General features: G+C 43.4%; 1 protein-coding gene across 2 annotated transcripts; it reads right to left on the bottom strand.

Moving 5' to 3' along the window:
* Positions 1-2,048: 2,048 nt before the first annotated feature.
* On the bottom strand, positions 2,049-25,855 carry SERPINE2 (serpin family E member 2). Of its 2 annotated transcripts, none has more exons than XM_050308298.1 (9): positions 25,789-25,855; positions 12,083-12,357; positions 9,370-9,597; positions 8,077-8,274; positions 5,488-5,686; positions 5,255-5,355; positions 4,153-4,239; positions 3,525-3,608; positions 2,049-2,716 (listed from the first exon to the last, which is right to left on the bottom strand). In XM_050308298.1, exons 2-9 carry the CDS (start codon positions 12,336-12,338, stop codon positions 2,679-2,681), a joined length of 1,191 nt encoding a protein of 396 aa, XP_050164255.1. In that variant the 5' UTR covers positions 12,339-12,357; positions 25,789-25,855; the 3' UTR covers positions 2,049-2,678. The 2 variants fall into 2 exon arrangements, with proteins under 2 accessions (XP_050164255.1, XP_050164256.1); XM_050308299.1 differs by lacking the exon at positions 25,789-25,855 and adding an exon at positions 10,772-10,909.

The following is a 25,855-nucleotide window of genomic DNA, read 5'->3' as shown; positions in this document are numbered from 1 at the left end:
GGGTAGTGCCTTACAGCAGCAGAGCTGAAAACCCCTTTTTCTGCATGGTGACTTATTTCACCCTTGTACCACAGAACCTTGAAGCTCACAAGTAGCTGCTGTGTGTGACATTCCCAGTCAGCTTGCTCAGAGCTCAGCTTGGGCAGCTACTCCTGGCCTCATCAGGCTCAATAAGGCTGTTCACCTTTGCCAAGCCACCCTCTTCACTGTCCACTGACCAGGGCAAAAAGAAAATACCCACAGTTACTTGTTGTTCAGTCCTCTAAAGCAATCATCTTATTTTGCAAATTATTTCAGGACTAACAGAAGGGACTGACAGTTGTTTACACAGAAACTGTGCTAAGGCAAACTTGAAAGCTTATGTCACTGCATTTTTTTTCTTGCCCAAACCTAATCCCAAGCCTGTTTGCTGCCCAGATCACACACTGCTGCTGTGTGGAAGTCCTGTGGGAGTCCAGTCTGAGTGCCAGCCCTGTAATATTTGATTGCTCACCACAAACATTAAATAGAAGCAACTGGAAAATTCTCACATTGCAATTTTGGTACTAAAATAGCAGCTGTTACTCTGCAATACAACCCCACACTGCTCCAGAGCCCAAAGATGATGCCTCGTACCCCAGTAGTCACTTCTCACACACATCATGGTTTCTCAAGTCCAGCTCAGGTGGGTCCTGGCTACGTAGTTTCTGTGAGACAACATTTCTCTATTTTTGCAGGGGAAACCATATCCAAACTAGATTCAAGACAAACCAATGCAAGTGTCACTGTAGTTGTACACAACCCAGTAACAATTCCGTTAGTACTTGTGCTCCTTACCTCCTTGAGATGCAAGGAATTGAGGGCAAGCCTGGCCAGGCTAGTGAGGAGAGCTCTCCTGCTCAGCACCAGGATCTTTAGTTATACTAGTTACATACTTTTTTAGTTGTTTTGTTTGGGGCTTTTTTTTGTCCTTTTTTTTTTTTTTCCCCCTTCCCCACCTGCAAGGCTCACTTTCTCTTCAACAGAACAGGGAGATAACTAGGTCATGCCTAGTTCCTCCATGCACCTCTTAGTCAAGTCCAGGAGACCCAGCCCTCAGCCTGCAGAAGGAGCACTCCTTTCCCAGCTCAAGAGGATTTGGTGGCAGGCAGCTAATACATCCCATAAAAGACAGCTCAGCAGATTTATTCTTCTTGACAACTGCAGTGCTCAACTCAAGCAGGAAAAGAGAGGGCAGCAGTTTGGTCCAATATCTGGCAGCGTATTATGAGCTCTCCTCCCAGGTTTTGTACTGGGTCAGGACTGGCCATGCACAACACATTCAGGTATTTTCAGCTGGAAGTCTTTTCACCTTGTAGTCTTACCTGACAAAGAAGGTCAATGTTCATTCACCCTCCAAGCTTATGGAATGCAGCAGTCATCATACTTACACCAGGGCTGAGTGTAGGAATTTCTCCCCCAGACCAGCAGCAGCCAGGCTCCTCTCCCTGCCAGTGTGCCCTTAAGAGAAGCAGCTAACATCAAAGATTTACCTTTCCCACCCAAATCCCTCAGTTGCCACAGGAGCAGCACAACCTGCTTTCAAAAACAAAGAACACCTGTGACGAGCCAAAGGGATTTACTGCTCATCTTTTGAGGAGTTTCACACTCAGGAGAGTCCTGCAAGGGGCACGAAGAGATGCCAGTGTGCATTTATAACCTCCACCAGAGGGAACAGGAGGAAAGGTCCCAAAGGTGCATTGAGATGCCCTCACAGGGCAGTTTTTAGCAGTAACCTGGGCACAGGAAATAGAGCTTGGTCTTCAGATATGGATAATTCATCCACAGCAGAATGACTTCAACCAAAAAAAGGTAATCAGCAGCATGGACTAAAAATAAACAAAAAAACCCCAAAAAACACCCCAAACCAACTGAAAAAAAAAAAACAAACCATACACAGAAAACACCAAACCCCCCACACTAGAAAGGCTCCCAAAACCACCCTCCTTTCACCTTGCTTAGAAGCAAGTCTCAAGTAGTTCACAGGGCCCTGGAGCCAAATATCCACGAGCACATCCATGACCCACAACTGACTGTTCATAATGCACTTTTATTTTTTCCTTTGTACAAAAACAAATATAAAATTTAAATCCAATAGAAAGTGTATACTAGCAATGACAAGTTTACATTACAATAAGACAGGACAATGCGATGTGTATTGAACACCACATTAGTTTTGAAACTCTCAGTGATACATGCACTATATAAAAACTGCTAGAACTTTTATTCTATTTCTACCAAGAACATCCAGGTACCAAGATACTCAAGAAACAAAAGTAATCTTGATAGGTGGTATCTACAAAATTAGACCTTTTCCACACACAAGAAGAAACCAACATTAATAGAAACGCTTATCATTCTTTGTTAAAATCCTCTCACAAAAAGCCATACATAAAATTCTTAGTAGATACAGAAAAAGCTCAAAAGCTGTTAGCATAGGTAACCATTCAGTAGTTTAGGGAATCTTTTAGACATTTTGAAGAGATACTGTAGTTTTCAATCCGTATTTTCCCCACAAAGCCAGAACTATGTAGACTCCTGTTTCAAAACCTAGTCAGTGGTTAAAACTAGCTCTTGAGTGAAGTCAAAGAGTAGTGTACAAAATATTTAACAGAACAGGGGTGTGCCTGTTTACTTCTTGAAGAAAGTCTTTTCCACATTCAAGGTTTGTTTATTTGTCCCATAAACAAGATTGTACCTGAGGGATGAAACAAAAACAAGGATTACCATAGACTGCAAATAGGAGTTTTTTCCATAAAAGCATGAAGTCCACAGAGCACAGCCAAGCCACCTCGTCAGTCTTGTCTAGCCTCCCTCAATTTTGTGAGGCCAGGGAAGCATATGTTTGGATAGGTGGCCAGCTCATATTTCTGGAGACACAGTTCTGTTGATGCTCTGTGGAGCCTGGGGATGGGGACTGCTGCCAGGAGCCTACTCTTCCCCCAGTGCTGGCAGCTGCATTTGTTCCCTGCTAACTAACATATCCATCATACGTGTCACTGCAAGAAGCAGACAAGTTACTCAAAGATGAACGGGGCAACTCTGCTTTAGGAGAATCAGAGCAAGGAGAAGCCACGACCACTCTATTTGAATGCTCACTTCTGTTCAGAGCAGGCTGGAGCAACACTCTAGGTCTCTGAAGCCCCTACTGTGCCTTTGCCCTGAATATCTGACTGTCCATCAGAAAGTTGGGTTCTATTCACCAATTCACTATCAGTAAAAAGTTGTTTCCTCTCCCCTCAGAGGAATTCTGACTATTAAAGACTCTTCTTTTTGTACCCATAAACCTGCCATGCTCATTTCTGTTAACTTCGCAGTCAGAGTGTATTTTTCACCCTGTTCTGAGCTGTATTCCCAATAAAATAATCTAATATTAAAGGCATACAAATATACTTGCAGGTTTGTTTTTTTTAAATAGTTATTCAGTAGCTCCAGACTTCTTTTGTCACTATTACATAACTGACACTCAACTGCCAAGCCAAAAAGTACCTACAAATGCTGCTTACCTGTAGGATTGTGCCGGATGAAAAATACAAACGGTCTGTCTACTATGAACCACGGAGGAGATGACCTGGCTATTAAAATTGCAGCTTGGAGGAAAGATAAGACTCAGAGTGAGACAAATCAAGCATGACAACACACAATATAATCTAACAGTTTCCTAGTGTGTATATATATTTATGTGTATATATATGTCTGTGTGTGTATGCATATAGGCTTGCACAGGTGCAAACAAATGCCTAAAACCTATCAATTTGGACATTTAAAGCCACAAAGGTCACATGATACTCTTACAGGATGCATATTAAAAAGACAATACAAGACCCACAGAAAGCTGGAACTCTTGGGCTGTCACCCAGAGCAAGTAGCAGCTTAGTCCTCTCTGCCCCCTGGATAGCCAGGACATTATATGAGTGGTCAAAGCTATCAGAAGACACTTCTCTAGAAGTAAGCCTGTTGGCATTTCTTACAGTGATCAACATGGGAGAACTGGGATTTTCCTGAGAAATTACATAAAACCCATCAACTAAGTCTAAGTCCTGCAATGGTCTTTGAGTGGGCTATCTTTGCTTAGTGCTATAGCCTTATAATGGAGTTTTCCCAAGTCTGACAGTTATCACTGCAGTTGCTTACTTGTTGCTGCAGAAGCTTTGGTTCCATCTTCGCTAACTTCAATTTTCGTCTTTTGCAGAACATTGGATACGTGAAGACCTTCTGTTCCTGAAAAAGCCAAGGAGAACAGCACTTCCAGTAAAACTACCTGCAAGGGTCCTGAACTACCCTGTAGCTAACAGCTATGCCAGCACAGCTCAGAATAATGAAAGCTGCTGAAATCCTGATGCTGCAGTGAGGAACACTACTGGTAACATGTTTGAATGCAGTCGCTGAGTAACTGGAAAACAGGAAATAACCTATCTTACTCCCCTCCCTTCCCATTTACTAGGTTTTCTGATCTGATGGTTTAAGAAGTGTTTGCTTCCATTTTTTAGCTTTAATTTAAAAAAAAAAAGGCAACTGAAAAAATATGCTTCCTGAATTTAAGACACTTATCTCAATGTCAGGGAGGGGGAAAAAGCACTTAGCAACACACCTTGCTTTCAGTCAAACACAGGAATTTGTTTTCAAATTAAGCCAGCACAAGGCAGGCTTTTTTTGTCAGATCATTCTGGAGACGCTAATCAGGAGTTTAATAAAAGCAGAGAAGAGAAATAAGATGACATTTTACAGCCATGAGTTCAGAAGTGCCTATACTCCATTTTCAGATACTAATATTTACAGCTCTGGGTTGGTCCAGCCCCTTAAAAAGTGTGAATGTAATCCTTGAGCGTTCCTACAGAACTCAAGAAAGAGTCATTAAACACATACTTCAGGGAAAGTTCCATGTTGTAGTTACAGTATTTGCTACAGTCTAAGGCATGGTATTGTTATAAGTCTTGCCACAGATTTTAGACAATGCTTGAGACCCTCAGGCTGTACCATTAAATCTTAAGAAACTGCCCACCATGATTTACTGCTGTAATGCCAGACAAGGGGAAAAAAGAGCTACTGCAAGGTTCAGCAGGAGCAAACAGTCATGCCTGGCTGGCCACAACATAACACCGAGCTCCAGTGTCATAGTAACACAGCCAACATACAGCAGACAAAGCTGCACTGGTAAAGCAGCGCTTTATTCAGTGTTAGGAACCATGAAGGACCACCATGAATTAAAACAAACAAACAAAAAAAAACCCCTTACTTGTTATTTTTGCAAAGTTTGCCTTAGACTGGTCGAACATGTCTGTAATACCGAGTGCTTGCAAAGGGTCCTTCAGGTCTGTTTCTGCTTCTGCTGTAAATCTAGCATGGAACAAAAAAAAAAAAAAAGGTAAAAATGAATGCATCAGGAAAGTCACCCTGTATTAGACGAGATATACATAAATAACCCCCAAAACACTCTCTGAAGGAGAAGTGGATTACATCAGTACTTACTTTGGTAAAATAACCTGCACTCTTTTTGCTACCATGGTTGTCATCCAGCTTCCTATTGTTTTCGTGCTGATGTGGGGAATGATAGCGGAGAGCGGAGTTGTGCTTTCAGTAGGCAACGCAATCAACATGCTTATCATTTCACCATGGTAGGGCAGCTCAATGATGTTATACCACAGCTCATTTGGAGTACTTGTAGTACCTAAAAAAACCACACACACACAAAAAAATGCAAACCTAGTGAGCCATAACCTACAGCCTTAAGTGTCCATCTTACCTTTAGGTACCTACAGCTGTAAGAGTCTGTTGGGAGAGTTTTGCCCACATCTTAAAGCTGACTCCAGAGTCACAGGTTTCCTGCTAGGCAACCCCTTCAAAAGGTATGGGCTCTGGAGAGATGCTAGCTTGACATAAAGCACAGACAGGATGACACCACGGAGCAAATACTCATTTGCTATACATCCTGTGTCCCAGACAAGCCTCATCAGCCCAAAGCAGCAAGCCAGCTACGCTAGAAGTGACAGAGTCTGCAAGGCAGCTGGATCTCCACTTCAGATCTCAACTGTACCAGAACCAACTGCACACTGAGAAACAAAAAGCAAGGAAAAGCATCTTCCCAACCTGAAGAGATCTTGGAGACAAGCCTTTTTCCTCCGAGAGTTATTGCAAGAGCTCCTAGCTCCTGTCTGAAGTAGTCTGTGGCATTTACTTAATTTTCTTGCTGAATAAGAATCTGATTAGGAAGCGGCCTTAAGCCTTTCAAGATAGTGGAAAGCAGCCACTTCGAGGCAGTGCATGATGCCAATTAGATGAGAAGGAGTGAGATAGCAAACACCTCCAAGTTACAGCAAGTGTCAGGAAGACTGTCTTTGAGCAACTCTCTCTCGTCTTCCAAGTTCTCTTTGGTTCCTGTGGGATTTCTGGCATGTGGCTGGGAAGCAAATGCTTTTTATAGTAGTTTCAAGTAAAAACTTGTAAGTTTAACTACAGACAGGATTTCAGGCAAAGTCTTTGGATAGCAGCAAGATCTTATTATCTCTCCCCTTTCTTCATCTAAAGCCGCACTTATCAACCCAAGCTGAAAAATCAACAGCTTCATTATTAATTTAATCTTGTTGCCAGGGCCATGCAGCCTGCCTTGACTGAGCTCATATTGCTACAAAACTGGCAGTATCACACTTATTTTGCAGGAATAGTGTCAGGCTTGGCAGTTTCATTATTTCCTTTTACTATGGTAGTGGTTCTCAAACTGAAGCCTTACAGACCAAAATATTTCAGTCAGCTCATGGGATTGAAGATGTTTAAGAAATTTAAACTTTTAAAGATCCCTTTGCAAGCACAGATGAAACAGAAGCCCTGTGTTAGGAAATCCAGATATTTACAAACAAAAGTGAGCCCTAACTCAGCAGTATTTCTTTTGTTCCTTTCTAGCCCTTAAAAGCTTTTCTAGCTTAAATGTAGGCCAACATAATGGAGAGTTTAACCAGCATCAGAAGTCAAAAGCCTTCAAAATAATAGTCTTGCTAAACCCCATCTGAAGTTATAAACTTCTCCCAAACTCCACAAATTAGTACGTACTGCAGCAGGTTTCCCCACCTCCTCCAACTCACACTTTCAGCAGTCACCTGAAGTACCAAATTACATCTGCTCTATCATATAGGTTTGGGACAGAAAGTCACAGCTGTTTACTTTAACAAAAAATACTAGTATTAGGTGAGCGCTACTGACAGTAAAACTAGGCATTTAAAAGCACAGTGGGTCTTGCTTTTTGGATTTACAGCAAGCTGTACTCTCAGACTTATTCCTCAGATTTTATTTAGCACACAAGGAGGCAAGTTCCAAGCAGCACTTCTTGGAAGGATGCAACAGAAGTTTTTATCAGAGTATCAGTCTTACTTTGACCACTAAAATCCCCACAGGGCTGCAGCACTGGAGCTCTGAAGTAGATTGTCAGTCACATCAAGCTGCTTGTGTCAGCTCTGAGAGTCTCTGATGGAAGTCTGGCTGAACCTGCTGAACTTCTTTTCACTTGTGACTCAATCTGAAGAGCTGTTTCACACCTTGACAGATATGGCCAACATACTAACCCTGTGCTCTTCTGGCTCTCACAGGACTGGGGACTGTGCAAGTTCCATTTCTTTATATGCATTAAAATATAGATTGATTCTACTCCAATCTTTCTTTCATACACAGCTCATCACCAGGTAAACCTCTACGTTCTGTCTCTGTTGGCAGCTTTTCCTTATTCACATTCCTTAGGAATCAGTACCTTTTTTTTTCCTTACAGCAAAGCTTAAGTTACATGCAAATTTCTCAATTTGGGTACTTCAGATTTTCAGATTTTCCACTTGGGAGGCAAGAGGATAAAGGCAAGTGCTTTGACAGAATATTCAACCTTAAGCAACCGTTAAGTACCTTGCACAGCATCTCACCCATACCCCAGCAGCACAGACACTTCTGGAACACAAGCCACCTACATCAGCTGTAACAAGCACCACCATTAAACACCCCATGTACAGCAAACTCTTGTTTCAGTTTGAAAGAGCTAAGCTTACAACCACTGTCAGTGCTAGTGGGAGTCACTGAGCTTACCACAGCGGAAGATGGACAACTGGGACAGCATAGGAACTTGGTAGGTCTTCCCATCAGCTCCATAAAACGGACGTTTCTTTGTATTTTCAGGTCGAAATCGTGACTTCCATAAGCCCTTGAAATACACAGCATTTACTAGAACCAGTCTGGTCAAACTGCCTTCAAGGTCATCTGGAGCTACAACCTGATCAATCATACCTAGAAGAAATAAAGGAAATCTTCAGTGTTTGCTGTCATAACACTGCCAACTGCTCATGAGGAACACAAAGCACACATTAGTTTAGACCTTTTGATCTGTGAGCGTGCCAGCTCCCCACTGGGCAATACATTTAAGATTCATAAAGCCAGTGGTATTCTTTGTCCAAAAGTAAGCTTTTGGAGTAACTGGAATTCAAACACGTCTTGCTAACTGATAGTCTGATGTCATAACAACTAAGAAGGTCTTACCCTTTCCAGCATGTGAACAGATCTAAGACTGTTACAAGGGTAATAGTTTCAGCTGAAACACCTCCCCATTCACACGCTGCTTGCAACATTGCTATGCAAAACTGGTGATGTGGTTGAGAAAGAATCTGACAGCCTCCTTTCACACATACCACATCCAACATCCTTAACACACTCCTCACATCCAGGAGGCACTGGTTTTAACTCCAAAAGGTACCAAACTAGGTAGAGTTCACCTAGACTGGGAAATGCTGCAAAGCGTGATCTTTGGCTTCAGCACCTGTAATCTTGACTAGATGCCAAGAGGTTTGAACCATGAAGAGTTGTGTCAAGGCAGGGTCAATTAAGAATCCTCCACTAAATCTGCGTCATAAGAACAGGGTCATATCTTACAAGCGTTTAGTGCAGTCAGAGCAAAAGCTGAACTGACCTACAGCTCTCCATAAGTCTGATTTACTGAGTATAACATCTGAGTTGCCTGAAAGTATCTTTTATGTTTGAGAAAGCACAGCTCCAAGAGAAAGCATGCTCCAAACTCTGCCTGGATTTCTCACTAGTTGTATGAATGTAAAGAACAGCAGAGGTTCTCCCGATCCCAAGGGCAGATGGATACAGGCACACACACTGCACACAGCCTCTCCAGGCCACCAGGTAGGCTCATCTGCTGGGGCAGTGAGACTGCTGATTCCTGGCCCACCAGCTCCAAAACACCACACTAATGCCCGCTAAAAGACAGTTTTGGCTGCAGGGCAGAGCTTTCTCCACCTCCCCGTCTTTCTCCAGCATTTCCATTTGAATCTGAGGTCTCAGACACCACCCTGCCACACAGAGGCACTCACCAATACTCACCCCTTGTTTCATTTTTCACCCACTGGTTGATGGAATCACATGCTGCGTTTGGGTCCTCGAAGTCCACACTCTTGACACTGCACTGAAACACCTCTTTGTTCCTTGTAACAAAAGGCACTTCCATTTTAAAGCCACTCTTTGCAAACACTGCATTAGCAATTGTTACAATGTCTTTATTCTTTTTTGAGACTATGAGCCTGTTTATCTTCTTTAAGGCTTTACCAACTCCTAGTTGGAAAGAACAGCAAGTTTCATTTAGAATAAGATTGATGAACAGTTACTTTATATGCAAGGTATTAATGACATGAAAGGTCAGACATTAAGTGCTGGACTAGACAAGGCGATCAAAGCAGGCACACTCTCAGAGGACTTCCAAAACAACCATTTCTGATCTCTCATCTGAACATTGCTACTGTTTCCCAGCAAAAACATGACCTCTGCTGCGATTTCTGAAGCCCCTCTAGGTGTCTGCTCAGAATGCAACAGGCAGTGCTGGGGATAACACTGAGGTTCAAGTCTTAATGTGGAGCTACTAACGATGCTTTTCCACAGAACAGACTGTTCCAAAGTACTTTTCATCATATAAGCCCAGATCACTTGTCAGTTCTGCAACGGTGACAAAAAAAGTTGAGGGGTCAGGCTGCTCAGTCAGAGCTCTGCAGGATTTAGACAAGTGGTTTTGAACCTCAGAGTGTAAAGCAAAAATTGTTTTCAACATCCTTCCTTTCCACTTATTGTAGAATAAAGTAAACTGTAATGATTTCTTTAATAAACTGCAAGACAAGTCTTGGTTTCCTTCAAGACTAGGTCCCAGCCTAAATCAGCTACAAGCAGGAATCAATCCCTTCACACATGAGCTTGTCTCTAAAAAAAGGGAAAAAGGGAAAGTAGTAGGTTCTGGTGTCACAGTCAAGATCCTGAGGACCTGAAAGCAGATTGCATCAAGTGCTTGCTAGCTCCTTCAGTGTGTATGAGAGAAGGCATATGGCACCACAGAAGAACTGCTATGTTCACCATACCCAGTTCTCCCCAGTGTTATGGCCAATGAAGGAGTGCTTGTCTACACAGGGAAGCTACTGCCAGGCAAGCAACTTCATGCTCAACCATTATATTGAATAGAATCCTTGGCTGGCTGTTTTTCAGAGTTATTAATGGGTTCCCCCGTTTCCCAATACAATTTAGGCAGAAACACTTCCAGACTACTTCCTGATGTAGACAAACTTGAGACAAGAGATATGAAGTGAATAAATTAGTTCAGAGTTATTCTCTTAGCTGCACACAAGAAAAAGCCACAGTTGGCTTTGCTGTTTCATGTATCATGAATGCTTTAACAGTACCATCTGTATGACTTTCTAAATGTTCACTCTCCAATACTATGGGCAAATTCTTTTGGAGAACATACCATAACAGAGGTTCTCAAACTGTATTCTGTGGACCACTGGTGGTCCACGGATCACTTGTGGTCCACGGATCACTTGCTGGTGGTCTGGGGAGAGCTGGCTGGTCTCATGGTGCTGGCTCTCCTCTTTGCTTCCAGCTGCTAAATTGCATTAAAAGACAGCTAAAGACAAATTAAATACTCCTCAAGTATTATCTTTCCAAAGAAGCAGTTGCTGCAGTTGCCAAAGAACTGCAAGGCAATCGTGAACAAGAGCAGAGGAAATCTGTGCAATGAGATAGGTATCTCCCCATCCCATAAGTCTCTAACAAGGTACTGGCTACTTTTAAGGTGTTTGAGAACCTCTGTATCTCACAGTATGAGGACTGCGGGCCAAATAAAATAAGTCAATATAATGCTTCGAAAATTTTTCAAAGTACTTATATTTTGAGCATTCAAATGTTCTTAAAGTTGATCATCCAGTGTAGAGATTTCAATCTACATCATTGAGATCTTAAGCTGTCAAATAATTTCCCTGTACTTTAAACCCAGGACCAAAACAGCAAAGCAAATGAAGACAGAATGACATGTCATGTGACAACACTGCTCAAAATTTAAACATGCACTTACCTCTTAGAGGGTTTACTATTCTTGGAAGTAAGGGAGAATGCTGGCACTAAGACGTTAAGTCTTGCTGGCAAACACTCACAAAAATAGCGTGCAAATTAAAGCAGTAAGAACCTTCAGCCTACACACTCTCAAGGGGCAGACATTGGCAGAGGAATATAAACACAGGTGCATGCAGTGTCAGGCACAGAGGCAAGCAGAAATGGCTGAAGAGGGCACTACGAGATACAGGGATCCTGACAGCAGAAACACACGAACAAAGCTGAAGAGCAAAGTGGAAGTATCAACAGTATGGTTAGTTTGCATTGCTTTCAGTACGGTGCCAATAAATATTCTCTTGCCCTGTTATCGAAGCAGGGGCACATTAAAGGCTGTTCAGTACAGCCCAAAATGGGGTACTGCAGCCTGCCTGCATGATGCTGGCCCTGGACCACCTCCCACACTGCTCTGGAAAATCAATTTTGCAAGGACAAAGGCAGTTCTAGCTTGGGCCCTGAAGTCATTAACCAGGCTGCTTGTAAGCCAGTTGGAGTATATGTACATGTCCATACTCAAATTGCCAATTAGCTTCAAGTGTGTCCATTTGGTTCTTTTTGGTAAACACAGGTAATTGGTGCATGATGCAATCTACCACACTTGGAAAGCCATCTCATACAGCACGAAGAGTCCGACAAAACACACCCCAAAACCACCTTAGGAACCACTGACCATTTACACTGTATCTCATCATAGTTGTCAGCTGCTTCTTGGTCTTGCCATCAGCTCCCAGCTGCAACACCCCCAGGACTGATGCAATCCCATGAGGAGAAACAACAACATTGTCCTGAGGCTTAGCTTTCACTATTTGATTGAAGACCTGGATTCCAACATCAGAGCTAAGCTCCTCCAGAGGATAAAAACTGAACTGGGAACACACAGACATCAAAGTCCCAAGAGCAAAGAGGAGGGAGAAGTGCCAGTTCATGATTCCTGGTTGGAGTTACCTGTAAGAAAACAAGGGGGGAAAGTTAAGTCAGTTCTCACAAGTACAGCGTTTTTATTTTTAACGTGAGTTCTTATTTACCTAAAGAGCAGGCAAGCCTTGCACATGGGCAACACACCATTCACAGAGCTCTGGCAGTGGGGCTCATGCCTGCATTTTACTTACCACCACCAGTATTTTAGGCCTAGGGGTCTCCAGATGCAGAGATAATCATCAAGTGGCTAGATATCAGTGCCTATGGAACAGGACAAAAGCCACCAAGCTGGGAGACTACCTCCCACCACACACACACGTGGTTAGTTTGGTGATTCAATTAAACGAGCCTTGGCACTCTATTTAGACTGCCCTTTAGGGTAAATGAGTGCTAGGAAGTGATGTGGTACAGTCCTCGCCCACTAAGATGTGCTGCACAGTACACTTCTCAGACCATTTTCTGCAGTGAACAGAAGCATGTGTACATATGCAAACAGACCTTCTGTCGTGGGAATTTACACCTGCCTAGAACAATAAGAGTTAGCTGCATAGTTGGCATTTTTCCATAAGGAGAATGTAGAGGAAAACTTTGAGATTTTTGAAATGCAAAGTTTAGTTTGGGTTTCAGCCTGTACTTTTCCCTTTAAGAAAACACAGGAGCTAATGAATACAGAGTGAAGTCAACATTCAAAACGGGCCTATCACCATCTGCAGGTCTAACACCTGACAGAATTCAGTGCACCCATGATCTCCTAGGAACTGAAGCACAAGCAGCAGCAGCAACAGTTCATTCAAGACCTCTCACAGCAACTGATTACAGAGAAACAAGCCCAAATCTTAAACACTGCATTCTGTAACCACTACGCTGTATTTCCTACTCATGAAACTGTAGTCAACCTCTTTTTTGTAAGGGCAAGCAGGTACTGAGAGAAACAGTCATGCCGTAATGTTCAGTTTTGTTAAATTATGTTCCCTGCTCACAACACTTCTAAGACATTTCAGTTGCACAGTTAACAGCCCTGACTTCTATTTTCAGACCAGCAATGTGCCTGTTCCCTCACTACGCTGACTTTGGCACTCCAAGAACGCACTGAGGTGTTAGCCTTCCCAACTCGCTGAGGAGGAATCAGCCGGTTCCCTGGTTCATCAAAGGCTCCCCAGGCTGCAGAAGGCACGCAGCTGAATAAAGTGCCATTTGCACAACACATGAAAACCCCCCAAAATGGGTCTGTGCCCGCCTTGAGCCTTTGGACAGCACATCACGCTGGCTGTCCTGGCTGCAGCATCCCGGGTGCCAGGGCCGGCAGAGCTTTGGGATGAGGCGTCACTCGCAGCCTCCTCCCACACATTCCAAGGGCGTGCGGCTCCCAGGAGCGCTGCCATCGCCAGCCTACCTACGCTGCAAGTTCAGACCATGCTGGAGCGTTTGATTACCAGCAAACCAGCTGGCGTTTGCACAGATCTGTTTAATCGTCTTTTAATAGCATGTACTCTAGCTGTGCTAAAACACTTGAAAGTAGCAAAATACAGCATTTCCACTTCCTCTTACACCGTTTCAGGGGACAGAACTGGCTTTTGTTAAAGTTTGCCACTGCAGCACAGAACAAACCAAATGAAATAGTGAAGGAGTTGAGACATCTTTCTCCCCTCAGTCTAACTGTTAATATTACTAGAGCAGATTGTTGGACTGATTTAAGTTATGCAAGTAAAAGTAAAACCACGGTCCTATAAAGCAGGCTAATAGCCCACCCAACAATTAAGTCTTTTCCATCAACCTAAAAATCCCCCAAGCAGTTCTGAAGTCACTGAAGTACAATTCCGTCCCAAGGAGCTCCACACCAGGCATCAACAGGGAACTATTCACGCTTAACCCAAAATTTAGACAGGATTTGGCTATCTGCAGCAGAGACCTGCAGGAAGAGAACCCAAATGCCACCCAAGCCCCTGAAACAGGCTACACAAGCCACCCCCAGATTCCCCTTGCACCTCTCACAACCAGTACAGCAGGAAGCTGTCATGTGGAGAGCCAGGAGCCTGACAGGGAAAGTAAACTTGTACTTTTAATTAAAAAAAAAAAAAAAAATTAAGGAATATTTTTGAGTGTTCCTTGATGCTGGCACAAACCATCTGAACCTCTAGTTTTGTTCTTAAGGGCAAGGCTTCCCTCTCCCCCAGGCAGCAGCTCTCTGATGGCAATTCTGTGGGAGGCAAGCATGGCTTGACACTTCAAGAGAAGTTAAGGGTTGGTTTAAGGTTTCTTTGGTGGTTTGGTGGCCACCCCTTCTCCCTATTTGGAAACTCAGTGGGCAGTTTAAACAAATTCTTAATCCCAATACTAAGCAGACTTTTACCTTTACCAAATACCTTAGCAAAACGAAACCTCAACCCCCAAAACTATTAGAGATTGTTTTTAGATACACTTATAAGCAAGCAAGAGTTAATGTTGCTGCAATACAGCCTGTCCCATGTAGTGATGGACAGTGACAGTGCCAGACAATAATCACAAAGCAGAGTTTGAGCTGCAATTTGAAAACCCTGCTTTTGATTGAGGCAGCTCCACCTGGCCCAAACCAAAGGAGACTCAGCTATTTTGAGCACATCTACCCTTGACACATTACCCGTCAAAAAGTATATTATGAGAGCACAGACAGGAGTGACACTTCTTTGAAGTCAAATAAAACAACGTTTCACTGTCATTTACGCAGTGCATCTGCACAAACCCAGCTGAAGCCAGACTCTTTTTGCCTATACCACAATATATTGCAAGTCCCTAAATTTTCTACTTCACTGGTGACAGCCCCTGCAGACTCAGGATGACAGCCTTTCATTTTCCCCCTGACACATGTAAAGCCTTGTCAAAACAATCCAGCTCTGCCCCCAAGGCCACTGCTGCAGGATTTTTTTTTTGTTTGGGTTTTGTTGTTGTTGTTGTTGTTTTGTTTCAAATTATAACATCCTGTACCTGGTTTCCCAGGAGGTCTCCGTGTTTGCCTCACCTCTACCCCCACCACGCTATTAAGGCAGGCTGGTCTCTGTTTTAGAGCACAATCTCTAGCAGATATTTACTCAATAAGTGAAATAAAGCCATGCAGTGCTCTCAGCATGGGAAAAGCATAAAAACACTTCTCAGCACTAGTTACAGAGCAGCTCCTTCTTGGCCTGGCCCTGCTAGGGGCACTGCATAGCTTAACCAGGTAATATGAGGAGATAATTTCATCTTTGAGCCAATTGGCATCCCTGTTATTAATGTTTCCATCATGGATTTCAGTATATTCAGCTTCTATGCAGTTCAGTAACAACAAGTGCATTTGCATATCCTGAAAGAAACAGCTTAAGTAGATTGCAAGGAGAAGAAACCCAAAAGGATGTACGATGTGTAGGATGGAAAACAGCTGACCTGCTATACAGAATACCAACAAGCTTTCAACAAGCTTTCATAACACTGGAGCTGAAAACTTAAATCTGAATCTAATGCTTCAGAAAGCCAGACAAAAAATTCAAGCTAGGCATTTCTTTGCCTATGACCTTTATATTTTTCACAAAGTTAACTGAGAAGGAGGAAGGTGTATAGGCGAATTCATTTACATAAATGTGGGCTTTTGAAAGATGTTGGACCAAAAAAACTGTCCCTCTTCAGGGTAGGTTGCCCACTTCTTAAAATTGAGAACTTACAGGAAGGACATCCCACAACTTAGACTTCTTAATAGGCAGTGGAAATACCATCACTAAGCCAAAGAAATGCATCTAAAGAATAAATAAACAAAAACCCCAAACAGGCCTACCTGCCATTTGTTATGCAAATCCAGTTCTTAACCCTAATGCTGAATTTTCTGAACAAAACAGATGACAAGTGTCACACATTCAGCTGTATGGGGGATGCCATGTCCATGGCAAGCACACCAAGGACTCCTTAACTCCCCCTGCCTCACTGAACAGCACCACACCAAGTCCTGTTCACCACACTCAAGTACTAGTTATGCCTGTATCTAACTGCAGAGCCTAGTTTAACCTGCTATATAATTTTTAGGTAACTATTCCAGTCAGGCACAGAGCTCTGGGGAAGGCAGGAGAGGACAACTCTCTCATCTCTTACCTACACTGATAATTCTGCATTGTTTCATGACAGACGATGAAAAGTCTCCAGGATATCAGTCTCTGGATGACCTCAGCCTCAAGCTGGTGTTCCAAACACTAACTCTCTGACACACTAGGCAGCATATTCATCCCTCACTAGGCTCAGCTATTCAGATCACCCCCATAATGCATAGTTTAAGTTTTTGGCTGAAATTTATTATGGAAGTAGTTATGTCAACAAAGAGGACACGATGCCTCCAGCCTGCATTTATAGAATGCTTGGCATAAAAGCAAAGTTATATTAATATGGACTGTTTAATCTGGGTCTAGAAAAGCATTTGGTAGAGCAGTGAGAAGTGACATCTCAGCCCCAGGCACAAAAAACTGCTAAGAATGAAGATCCCCCTCCAGGAAAGAACTAGCTTAGGAAGGACGTAGCTTTCAGAGAGCCAAACCAAGCTGCTGCACTCTTCCCGAGAGGAAGAAGAGAAATTAGTTTGGTTCAAGATCAGAGGCAAAACATAAGCTGAAAAAATACCCATATTTAAAATCTAAGTTGGAGAAAAGACCTGTCCCAGAGAGCCTGAAGAACACTTTGAAGTGAATCGAAGAAGAAATAATGAACTGCACAGAGATTTTTAGATATCTGCACTGGCTGCACTTCCTATGAGACACCTCCAAGAGTTTATTTTGAAGCCTGACTTCAACACCAAGAATGTATAACCCAAAAAACTCCTTCCTGCAGCTGCAAGATGGATTCTGCACTTTCTTTAAAGACATATCAAGCCATCAGGAAGTTTCGCACACCAGACTGCACTTCTGTGAATAGCTGTAACCAGAACAGCAGCAAGCACAGCTAAACAGACTAAAACTAAACAGCAGAGTCTCACAGCATTGCTGGTCTCATGTATTAAGCTCGAAAAGCTCAGATCCCCTGAGCCCACGTGGCAGGCACTGGGCAGCCTGTGTACCCAGGGAAACTCAGCCCGGAACAAACATTCAGGGACCTCTCCAAGTTTGAGATGTTGATGTTTCCATGTCAGTGCCATCTGGGCTACTAATTTAAAAGTCTTATTTCAACTGACATGTGAGCTCCAAGAAAGCAGCTTCACTTCAGGCATTTAACCAGCTCTCTCCAGCAGAACTGAATAAATACTCAACCAAACCTGTTAACAAGTCATTCAAGGAGCTGGCTGGGCACACAGCAATTGTTTCTCCCAAGCAATGAGACCACTCTGGTTGCAATGGGAAGGTCAGATGCTGGGTCTTCTTTTTCAGATGATGCCCACTTGGCAGCACATAATTAAATATATATTAAACATAATTGAAACACTCAAACCCGTCAGGAGGCTTCTCTCCCCCTCACAGGTGTTCATAACTCCCCTTCTGCCTAAGCTTCTTACATCCCAAAGCCCTCAGCTTCAGTATCCTCTCCTACCATGGTCTGAATGCAGGTGAGTTCAGGAGTGGCTTCTTCCACACAACAGATCTGGGAAATGTTTCATCTTCCTCCAGGTCCTCTGGTACCTCCTGAATATTAGCTCTCCCTTTTTAACCTAACAACTCTTTCCATTATTACTCAAGAGTTGGAAAGTTTAGTATATGCACAGTGTTACCAAGAAAGGATGATTGCTAGCTTTTAAAAAGCTCAGTACATACACTGCTTTGAAGAGGAGGGAGTTACTGTCAACAAGATACAAACAACTTATACACAGAGATAAGCTGGAAGTGATGGTTTAAAAAAAAAAAACTAATTTTGTATGTTAAGATATTGGTCTGATTTCAGGCACTACAGCCACCATTGCACACAACTGCAAAAAGCATGGTAAATGGCTCACTCCTTCATCTCTCAACCTTAAACCTTCCTCTGTTACTCCTATTCCTCCTGGTTTTTTAGTGCATCTGTGTTTGTTTCAAGATGGGCCACCTCCATCTGGAACGCCTGTTTCGCCGTGTCCAACCAGCCTCCCCTGCCAAGCAGGAATTTCCCAGCAGAGTCCTGGCTTGTTGAACTGGGCTGGTCCCAGACAGGAACCATCTCTGTGTCCAAGCACAGCTCCCACAGGAGCAGAAAGCTGCAAGTTCAGTGCTGCTTTATGAAGAGTCCTGACCACCACCACCACTTCTGGTGAATTTGTTGAGCATGAAGTGCAGAGAGACAAGTTCCATTGAAAACTTTCTGTGCCCTCACGAACAGGGTCTCCAGTTCCTAAACCACGCTGATTTTAGCACCCATATCTGTCTTCCATAGCATTTGGTTGTGGTTCATGGTAGTTCATTACCAAGGCCAATTTCACATCATGCAAAGCTGACCAGAGTGCTTTTTACTTCACCACTCCACTACACACACACTGCTCAGAGTTTCAAGAACACAGATAGTCATTTATGTATCATTTGCTTTTACTTCCATCTCTCGTTTTTACATAATTAAAAAAGCCAACTTCAGCTCCTCTTCATGAAGCAAATACGGTTTGCTGATATGATAGGGCACAGTTCTACCACAATTTTCGAATTTTATCTGCATTCTCTCACTGCTATAAGCTCAACAGCTGTTGTTAAAAGTTTCTATGTATTATTTACTCCTGTATTTAAAGCAGTGTTTCCACAGAATTCTCCAAGATCTATTATCTCGTTTTTACAGTATCAGAAAGGTTAAAGAGAATTATGTTTTTAATTTACTGGTGTCCCTTTATTAAAGAATTGGTTTTGTTGATCTTAAGTTCTTTATGCAATGTGGTTATTTTAACATAATGAAGAAACAAGCTTGGGGCAGTCAGCTCACCATGACTAATGCTGCAGAACCAGTTTCCCCAAAAGAGGCAGCCCAGCAGTGTTTCACAACATGGTGGTGAGGCTATGCCTTCTTGCTCTGGATTCACCCCAGCAGAGGGAACAGTGGTTCAACAATCATAGCAATTGCCTAAACTGAAGCTCACATTTTAAGTTTGGGTTTGGTTTTTTTTTTTTGGTGGAAGGAACACCTCATGGAACCACAGTTCCCACATTTACTGTACATTAACAATGCTTGTGCAAGCATGGGCTCATTAGGAGCCAAGGGCAAGCCTACAGCACTGCAAGCTCCCATTAATAAAGGTACAAGGTATTAACTCTTTGATAATGGGCTATGTAAGTACACATTTATGAAGTAAATACTCCATGAGGTGTTGGACTAACAATGGCTGATATCTGACAAGATACCTCACCACCACCTTACCTTAAGTCCCATCTCCGCTATAGAATTTGACCTTCCTTTCTTCCTTAAAAAATATTAAAGGGAAATTCAGTACTCTTGCTCAGTTTCACACTTGTTGCAGGTACCTTGGCATCATCTGATACCACGACTCTTGCACCTCTACACCCCTGCAGGGGGAACAAATTTGGTTCAACTCTCCCCAGGCAAATTTTAATCTGCTGGCCAGTGACTCATGCCCTGTGTCTTATACCTACCAGGCTGGGACTAGAAAGAGTCCTGTGGAGATGGCTCCATGGCCATCTGGAAACTGTGTGGAAAGCTGTGCTTGGAGCATATGGAATGCCAAGAGCTTTCCTGTACACATCCTTCTTCAGCAGGGTTTAGATACCAATATCTGTAACACTGGGACTTAGAGAACTGTCAAGCAAAGAAAAAAAAAACCTGTATAAGAAACAAAGAAAGCTAAAGGTATAGAATTGAGTCCTCAAGCCAATACTAAACACCACCCTACAAAGCCCAGTTCCCATTATTCCACACACTATGGTTCAGTCTGGTTTACAGCACAGCTGAAAATTAGGTTTTCTATACAGCTAAGAAGCTGTGAAGCTCCTTCTGGGAAGCTAAGGGGTAGCAGGACATATCAGCCACATGGCATCTAACCAAAGCCTATTCATGCTTGGGGTAGAGGACACAGGCTCCCAGTCTTCTAAGTGGCCTTTAAGAAACCCCACTTAAAATAATGCAAGTAATTCAGTATTACTAAGTTTTTTACTTATCCTTCCTCCTACAAGAGAAAAGGCACTGGCAATAACAGTGTTGGCAGTTCTCTAAATTTACACAGTTGCAATCAATACACTCTTTTCACCATAAAAATAAACTGGAAATCCAGCATTCTCTGTTCATAACAAGAACTCCTATAAAAACTTGTACTTACATGAACTCATTGATAGCCAAGACCTGATACTTTAGGCATTTGTATCTTGGGAATGCTACCAGCTGACAAAACTACCTGGAACAGTGTTGTAACCATTTACTGTTCTTGTGGTTGGAGATCTCCACAGTAAGAGGTGACTAGCCTTTTATTTATTTATTAATCATACTGCACAACGTTAGCAATCAACCACTTCCTATTTGCAAGCTAATTTAGAAACCATCTTCTCATCTGAAATACTAGATAACAAATGTAAAGTGAAATGTGGCCAAGTTATTAGTACTTAAGATGAAAAAAGCATACTGAGTTTCTGTATCCAGGACAGCATCACTGAAGCAGACTTAAGCTCACAGGAACATGAGATACTGGTTTTCAGTGGCCTTTTCTCAGCCACTTCAGAACTGGGTTGAAGGCTGCCCAGAAAGGAGAAGGACATTCACATTTCTCTTTACAGCATATAGACTTTTACACGTATTTGTCTTTTCCCCCTCCCAGCTTCAGAAGCAGAAGCAGCCACCCACAAATGCAACCAGCAGTCACAGATGCTGCAGGGATGTAGGAATGAAGCACTGTGCTGGGAACTCTCCATATGCTCAGACAGACACCTCCTCAGCCATCTGCAAGAGGACTTACATTAACCAGTTAATAAGAGAATTGCCAGCTGTTTAAAGACCTGTATTTAAGAGAACACACTCTTTTCTTTAATCTCACCTCACTTCTGAATGATCCCACTGGCTTTACTGCACGTTTTTGGAAAGGCAAGACTTAAATTTCCACAGGAAAAAAAGGGACAACTGAGTATGAACTACACACGTGAATTCTGCAAGAGCGGGTCATGACCTGGTATATTAAACCATCTGATTCAGTTCAGCCTGAAAGTTTGTAGGCTGAGTTGTGAGCTGTGTTGGCTGAGAAGCCTCTGCAGAGTCCATCACTATTTCTGTAACGCAGATGATGAACCTCTGCAGAGGAAGTAGGCAATTAGCTGGGAAAGCAGCCTCTTCAGCTGAGCTGCCAGAGCAGCTGGAAGCCTCAAGCTCGTTTCAGTGCTGAGAAAGCAACATGAACTACTCCTGGAAGGGGAAGGTATACAGCGAAATGGAGACATATAGTTAACAGATAATCCACCAAATTCTACACAGTATTTCTTAGATTACTTGGGGATGTAAAGTAAGAAGATAACAGAACAGAAGAGGAAAAGTTAGTTATGTTCAGTTCTCCTCCTGGTTTTGTACCTGTAACCTGCCAGAGACAATGACAAACTGCCCCTCTCCCATAAAAACAAGAAACCTCAAACCCCACTCAGCCTCTGGCCAGGAGAAGCTCGCACTTCAGACCAGGTGACACTGCCTCTCAGAAGCAGTGAGAAACATCACTAAATACCTCAAAATGCCCTTCTGCAGCAAAAGAAGTTTAAAGTGCAAGCTGTTAAACAACGCAGAAAGCATTTAAGTAAGAAACAAGTCTTGGTCAAAGCCACATAACTGAACATAAATTCACATCATCTATACGTCAGCCAAACTAAGAGAGCTAAGATATACCAGCATTTCTCAACAGTGCTTCTGGACACCCTTCTGGAGTGGGATTTACAGCTGTAGCTTACAGTCTCTTGACAACTAATAATTCTCACAAACGATCCTACCTGCATGCTGAGGCCACTACCTATACACAGCCTTGAGCAGGCACCTTAACTTCAGAACTCACTGGAAATCAGCCTTGATGCCTTCCACAGTTCTTTTCAGTATCATGGAACCGTGAAAGCAAGTGCAGGCCACAGTTTCCAAAGCCCAAGAAGACAACAGGAAACTGCCTGAAGCCCACACTTAACATCACACTGATGAGTATGGACAGCAAGACTGGGATTTCCAACATGGGGAGATAATTCCACAAGATGAATAAGCTTTCACACTTAATTACGCCACAAAGCAGTTTATTTGACCCCAGCATAAGGCATCTTCTGATTTCAGCCTGAAAATATAATAGAAAACCCTCTTTCTGGCTATTAAAGGTGCACACCAGATCACAGACAAGGTACAGTGGCTGCCAAAATGCACGTTTCCACAGACACCACTCAAGAAGAGGTGCTAAAGGACAAATACAGCATTTCAGGTAGCACTGAAGTGTATTTCAAAGCCATGACAAACAGCTCAAGAACCTATGGCTAATTCTAGCATTGCCACTAAAACTGCTCCATCCTCTCCCTGTCCAGGACCACTGACTCTCACTTGAGCAGAGACCTCACCCCTGCTTGCAGAAGTATTCATATGAGTAGTGGATTAGAACCTATCACTAAAGAGAGACAAGAAAAAAGAACACAGGACAGCTTTTTTTCCATAGCATGCCAGCCCAAACATTCTTGTAGCTACAGCTATAAAATGTTACCACCTTTATTTTCATCTCTTCTTGCTCTCCTCCCACCCCACCACTTTTAACCATCTTAGAGGAGACACACCTGAACATGCACATGGTTGAACATATTCAGCTTTCTCATATTTTTACACAGGGAAGCTATCTACTTTAATAACAATAATAAACTTTCTTATATTTTCATAACATTTACATCTTTAAATTTGCCTGTCGGTGATTGACTACTGCTTGCTACTGCTACCTGTTCTTCAAAGCTGAAAAGAGATAATTCTTTATATCACTCTGCTTATTGAAAAGCTGTTCATGGCTGGTATAGGTGCACTGAATTACATGACACTTACAAACCAGTACTTTGCTGTAAAACATGATTTGTAAACTATGTCACAGGTGATTGGGAAGATGCCCAGAGGCACATAAAGATGACTGGCTGGATCTAGCAACACTTCACAGATTAGTGATGACTAATCCATATTTCCCCTGTCTTCTCATGTATGAAACCTCTGACCCTAGAGAATAGTAGAATCCAGTTAACAGACCAAGTAACTGGAAATGTTTCGATGATTAGGCCGAATTTCCCCCTAATTAGTATTACAAAAGCATGCTCTCTCATGCATGCTTGTGATTAAGCAATTCAGGCAGTCCAGACAACCCCAACTCCAGCTTCCAAAAAAAAACCCTTCCACTGAGCCCCAGCTTTTTCAGGCACGGGCACACCAGTTCCCTAGCAAGAATCAAAAGCCACAACCAGCTGCTTAAGCCAGGTAGATACTGAGCCCACCATCACAGCAGCAACACAAATATCCAACCAGAGCTCCCTCTGATCCCCCATTTCCACTAGTAATTCCTAGCAGTAAGGTGAGCTGGTTATTTTTATGTATTTATAAACACACACACTTCAATTTAGTCTAAAAATGCCTAGTTCAACTTACTGGGCTCCCTGCTTGACATTTTCCTGCTCAACAGTATTCTGTTAAGAAGCACTAGGGCTGGAACACGCTTCTGGCTGTGCAATTTAGAGACCCACACAAAGTCTCCACATGCCACTAAGCCACGCTATTCTCCTGGTTGTCAATGACAACACCAAACAGAAGCTTCAACGCTTCTGTATACACCTTGAGACAAAATTCACTGCAGGCTTCTGTTGTTTTCTTTTTTGTACTGACATGAGTTTCTATTGCCTCCCACACGAGATACACAGAGCTATATATAGACATGTATATGTGACTGTAGTGACGACCATATCACCATTCAAAGCAGAGTTCTTCTATCACCCTGATACCTGGGGAGCAGATAAAACAATAACGCCCAGATAAGCAGCTTTTCAGCATCTTAAGAGCACTGAAAAAAAATCTGCTTACAGTTTGTCTGACGTACAACTTGTCTATCATTGTAAAAAGCTGCGGGCTAGCACTCATTACACAGAAGTTCGCTCCTGTGCCAAACAGCTGCTATTCCCACAAGTTTTATCACACCCCATAAAATTCTAAAATTCCAAGCTAGCACATTTTATATGTAGTTGAATTAATCTACTTAATCATTCTGCTTTTTTATTTGTGCTGCTCTTCACCTCGCGTGCTTTAAAGACTCATCTGATCACTCAGCAGGCATTGCAGCGGCTTTTCACTTTCTTCATGGATGTCTGCAGCTTCTCCCGTTTTTCCAAGCTACACGGCAGCACAGCTGCTTACACCTACGTACATTTTGTGAATAGCCCCTATGAAACCAGGTTTCTAATGAATTCCTGTGGCAAGCTGGGGGCAAGACATTACTAAATACACACGAGAAAGTGAAGGAAGAAGAGGTCATTTTTCAGTGCAGTGGGGGAAAAAAAATCCTTCTACCAGGTTTCTCTTTCAGGAAGTTGCCCAAGAATGCAATTAAAACCACAAAAGCCAAGCCATGCTTTAGAATCATATGAGGGCATGAGAAAGGGGGAGAAAAATAAATCACACTGAGGCCTTTAATCCATAAAGAGATATTATTCCCCAGTTTTAAGTGACATCTGACATTTTAACACCCATTCATTAGCATAGTAGTATCTCCAAAGGTTTAACTTCTCTGTGAAGATCCTCCTACACCGCACAGTATTGAGCCAAGGTATCGAACACTGTTTAAACCAAGAGACAAAAGACTCTCTCCTGAGTTGTACTCTGCATTTCCACATCCTCCCAGAACTCAGTACACGAAGGATGCTCCTAGATTAGTCTAAAGGGAGCCAAGGTCAGAGTTTTAGCTAACCTGTTTCGGCACATAATGCGATGCCACCAGACCTACCCAAATCCCGTTTCAGTATCAGGACATCATCACCTCCTTCCCAAACGGCAGTGGCTGCAAACGCTGCTCCCTCCTTACTCTATCACTCGACACGCAAAGAAAATCTCATTACTAACCGAATTTCGGGTTTTTATTACTTTCATTTAGTACAAGAACAGCAAGCTCCCTCTCCCAGCAGACGGGAGACACGAACGAAGCGAGCAACTCGCAGTTTCCAAGCTCTCCCAGCGCTGCCGGTGCCGCCTCTCCCGCACCGCCCGGGACGCGGCAGCGATGCTGCGATCCCGCCCTGCCGGGATGCAGGGACACGGGGGGCTGCCGGCCTCGAAACCCGCTTCCCACGGGAGGAAAACCCCCTGCTTTCAAAAAAAAAAGCCAACACGCAGGAGGGAGAAACTCACCGCGCCAGCAGCCCCGCTCCCGCCGCAGCGCCCACGCACCGCGAAACTTGCGGGAGCAGACAGCAGGCAGCGCACCCGAGGAGCCGCCGGAGCGACCACCGCGGACGCGGGGTGTAAACAGCGAAACTTTGGACGCCCCGCTCCCGTCCCGTCCCGTTCCATCCCATCCCGTCCCCTCCGGCCCTCCCGCTCCGTGCCCGGCACGGCGGCCCCGCTCACCTCGCCCGCCGCTCTGCCCTTTCCTCCCGCCCCGCCGCCGCTGCCCCTCCGCCCGCACGGCTCGGCC

The sequence above is a fragment of the Myiozetetes cayanensis genome, unplaced genomic scaffold (genome assembly GCF_022539395.1).
Source record: "Myiozetetes cayanensis isolate MyiCay16 unplaced genomic scaffold, myiCay2020 scf13, whole genome shotgun sequence".
Lineage (NCBI taxonomy): Eukaryota > Metazoa > Chordata > Aves > Passeriformes > Tyrannidae > Myiozetetes > Myiozetetes cayanensis.
Note: the sequence above shows the minus strand (reverse complement) of the source record. Positions and strands in the feature narration are given on the sequence as shown.

Excerpts from the sequence above, each read along its gene's own strand:
- SERPINE2 (XM_050308299.1), bottom strand. The coding sequence starts at position 12,338 with ATGAACTGGCACTTCTCCCTCCTCTTTGCTCTTGGGACTTTGATGTCT. Across the intron at positions 9,598-10,771 it reads GTTTGAGAACCTCTGTTATG|GAGTTGGTAAAGCCTTAAAG; the intron begins GTATGTTCTCCA and ends CTTTCCAACTAG. Across the intron at positions 3,609-4,152 it reads CAAAGCTTCTGCAGCAACAA|CTGCAATTTTAATAGCCAGG; the intron begins GTAAGCAACTGC and ends CTTTCCTCCAAG.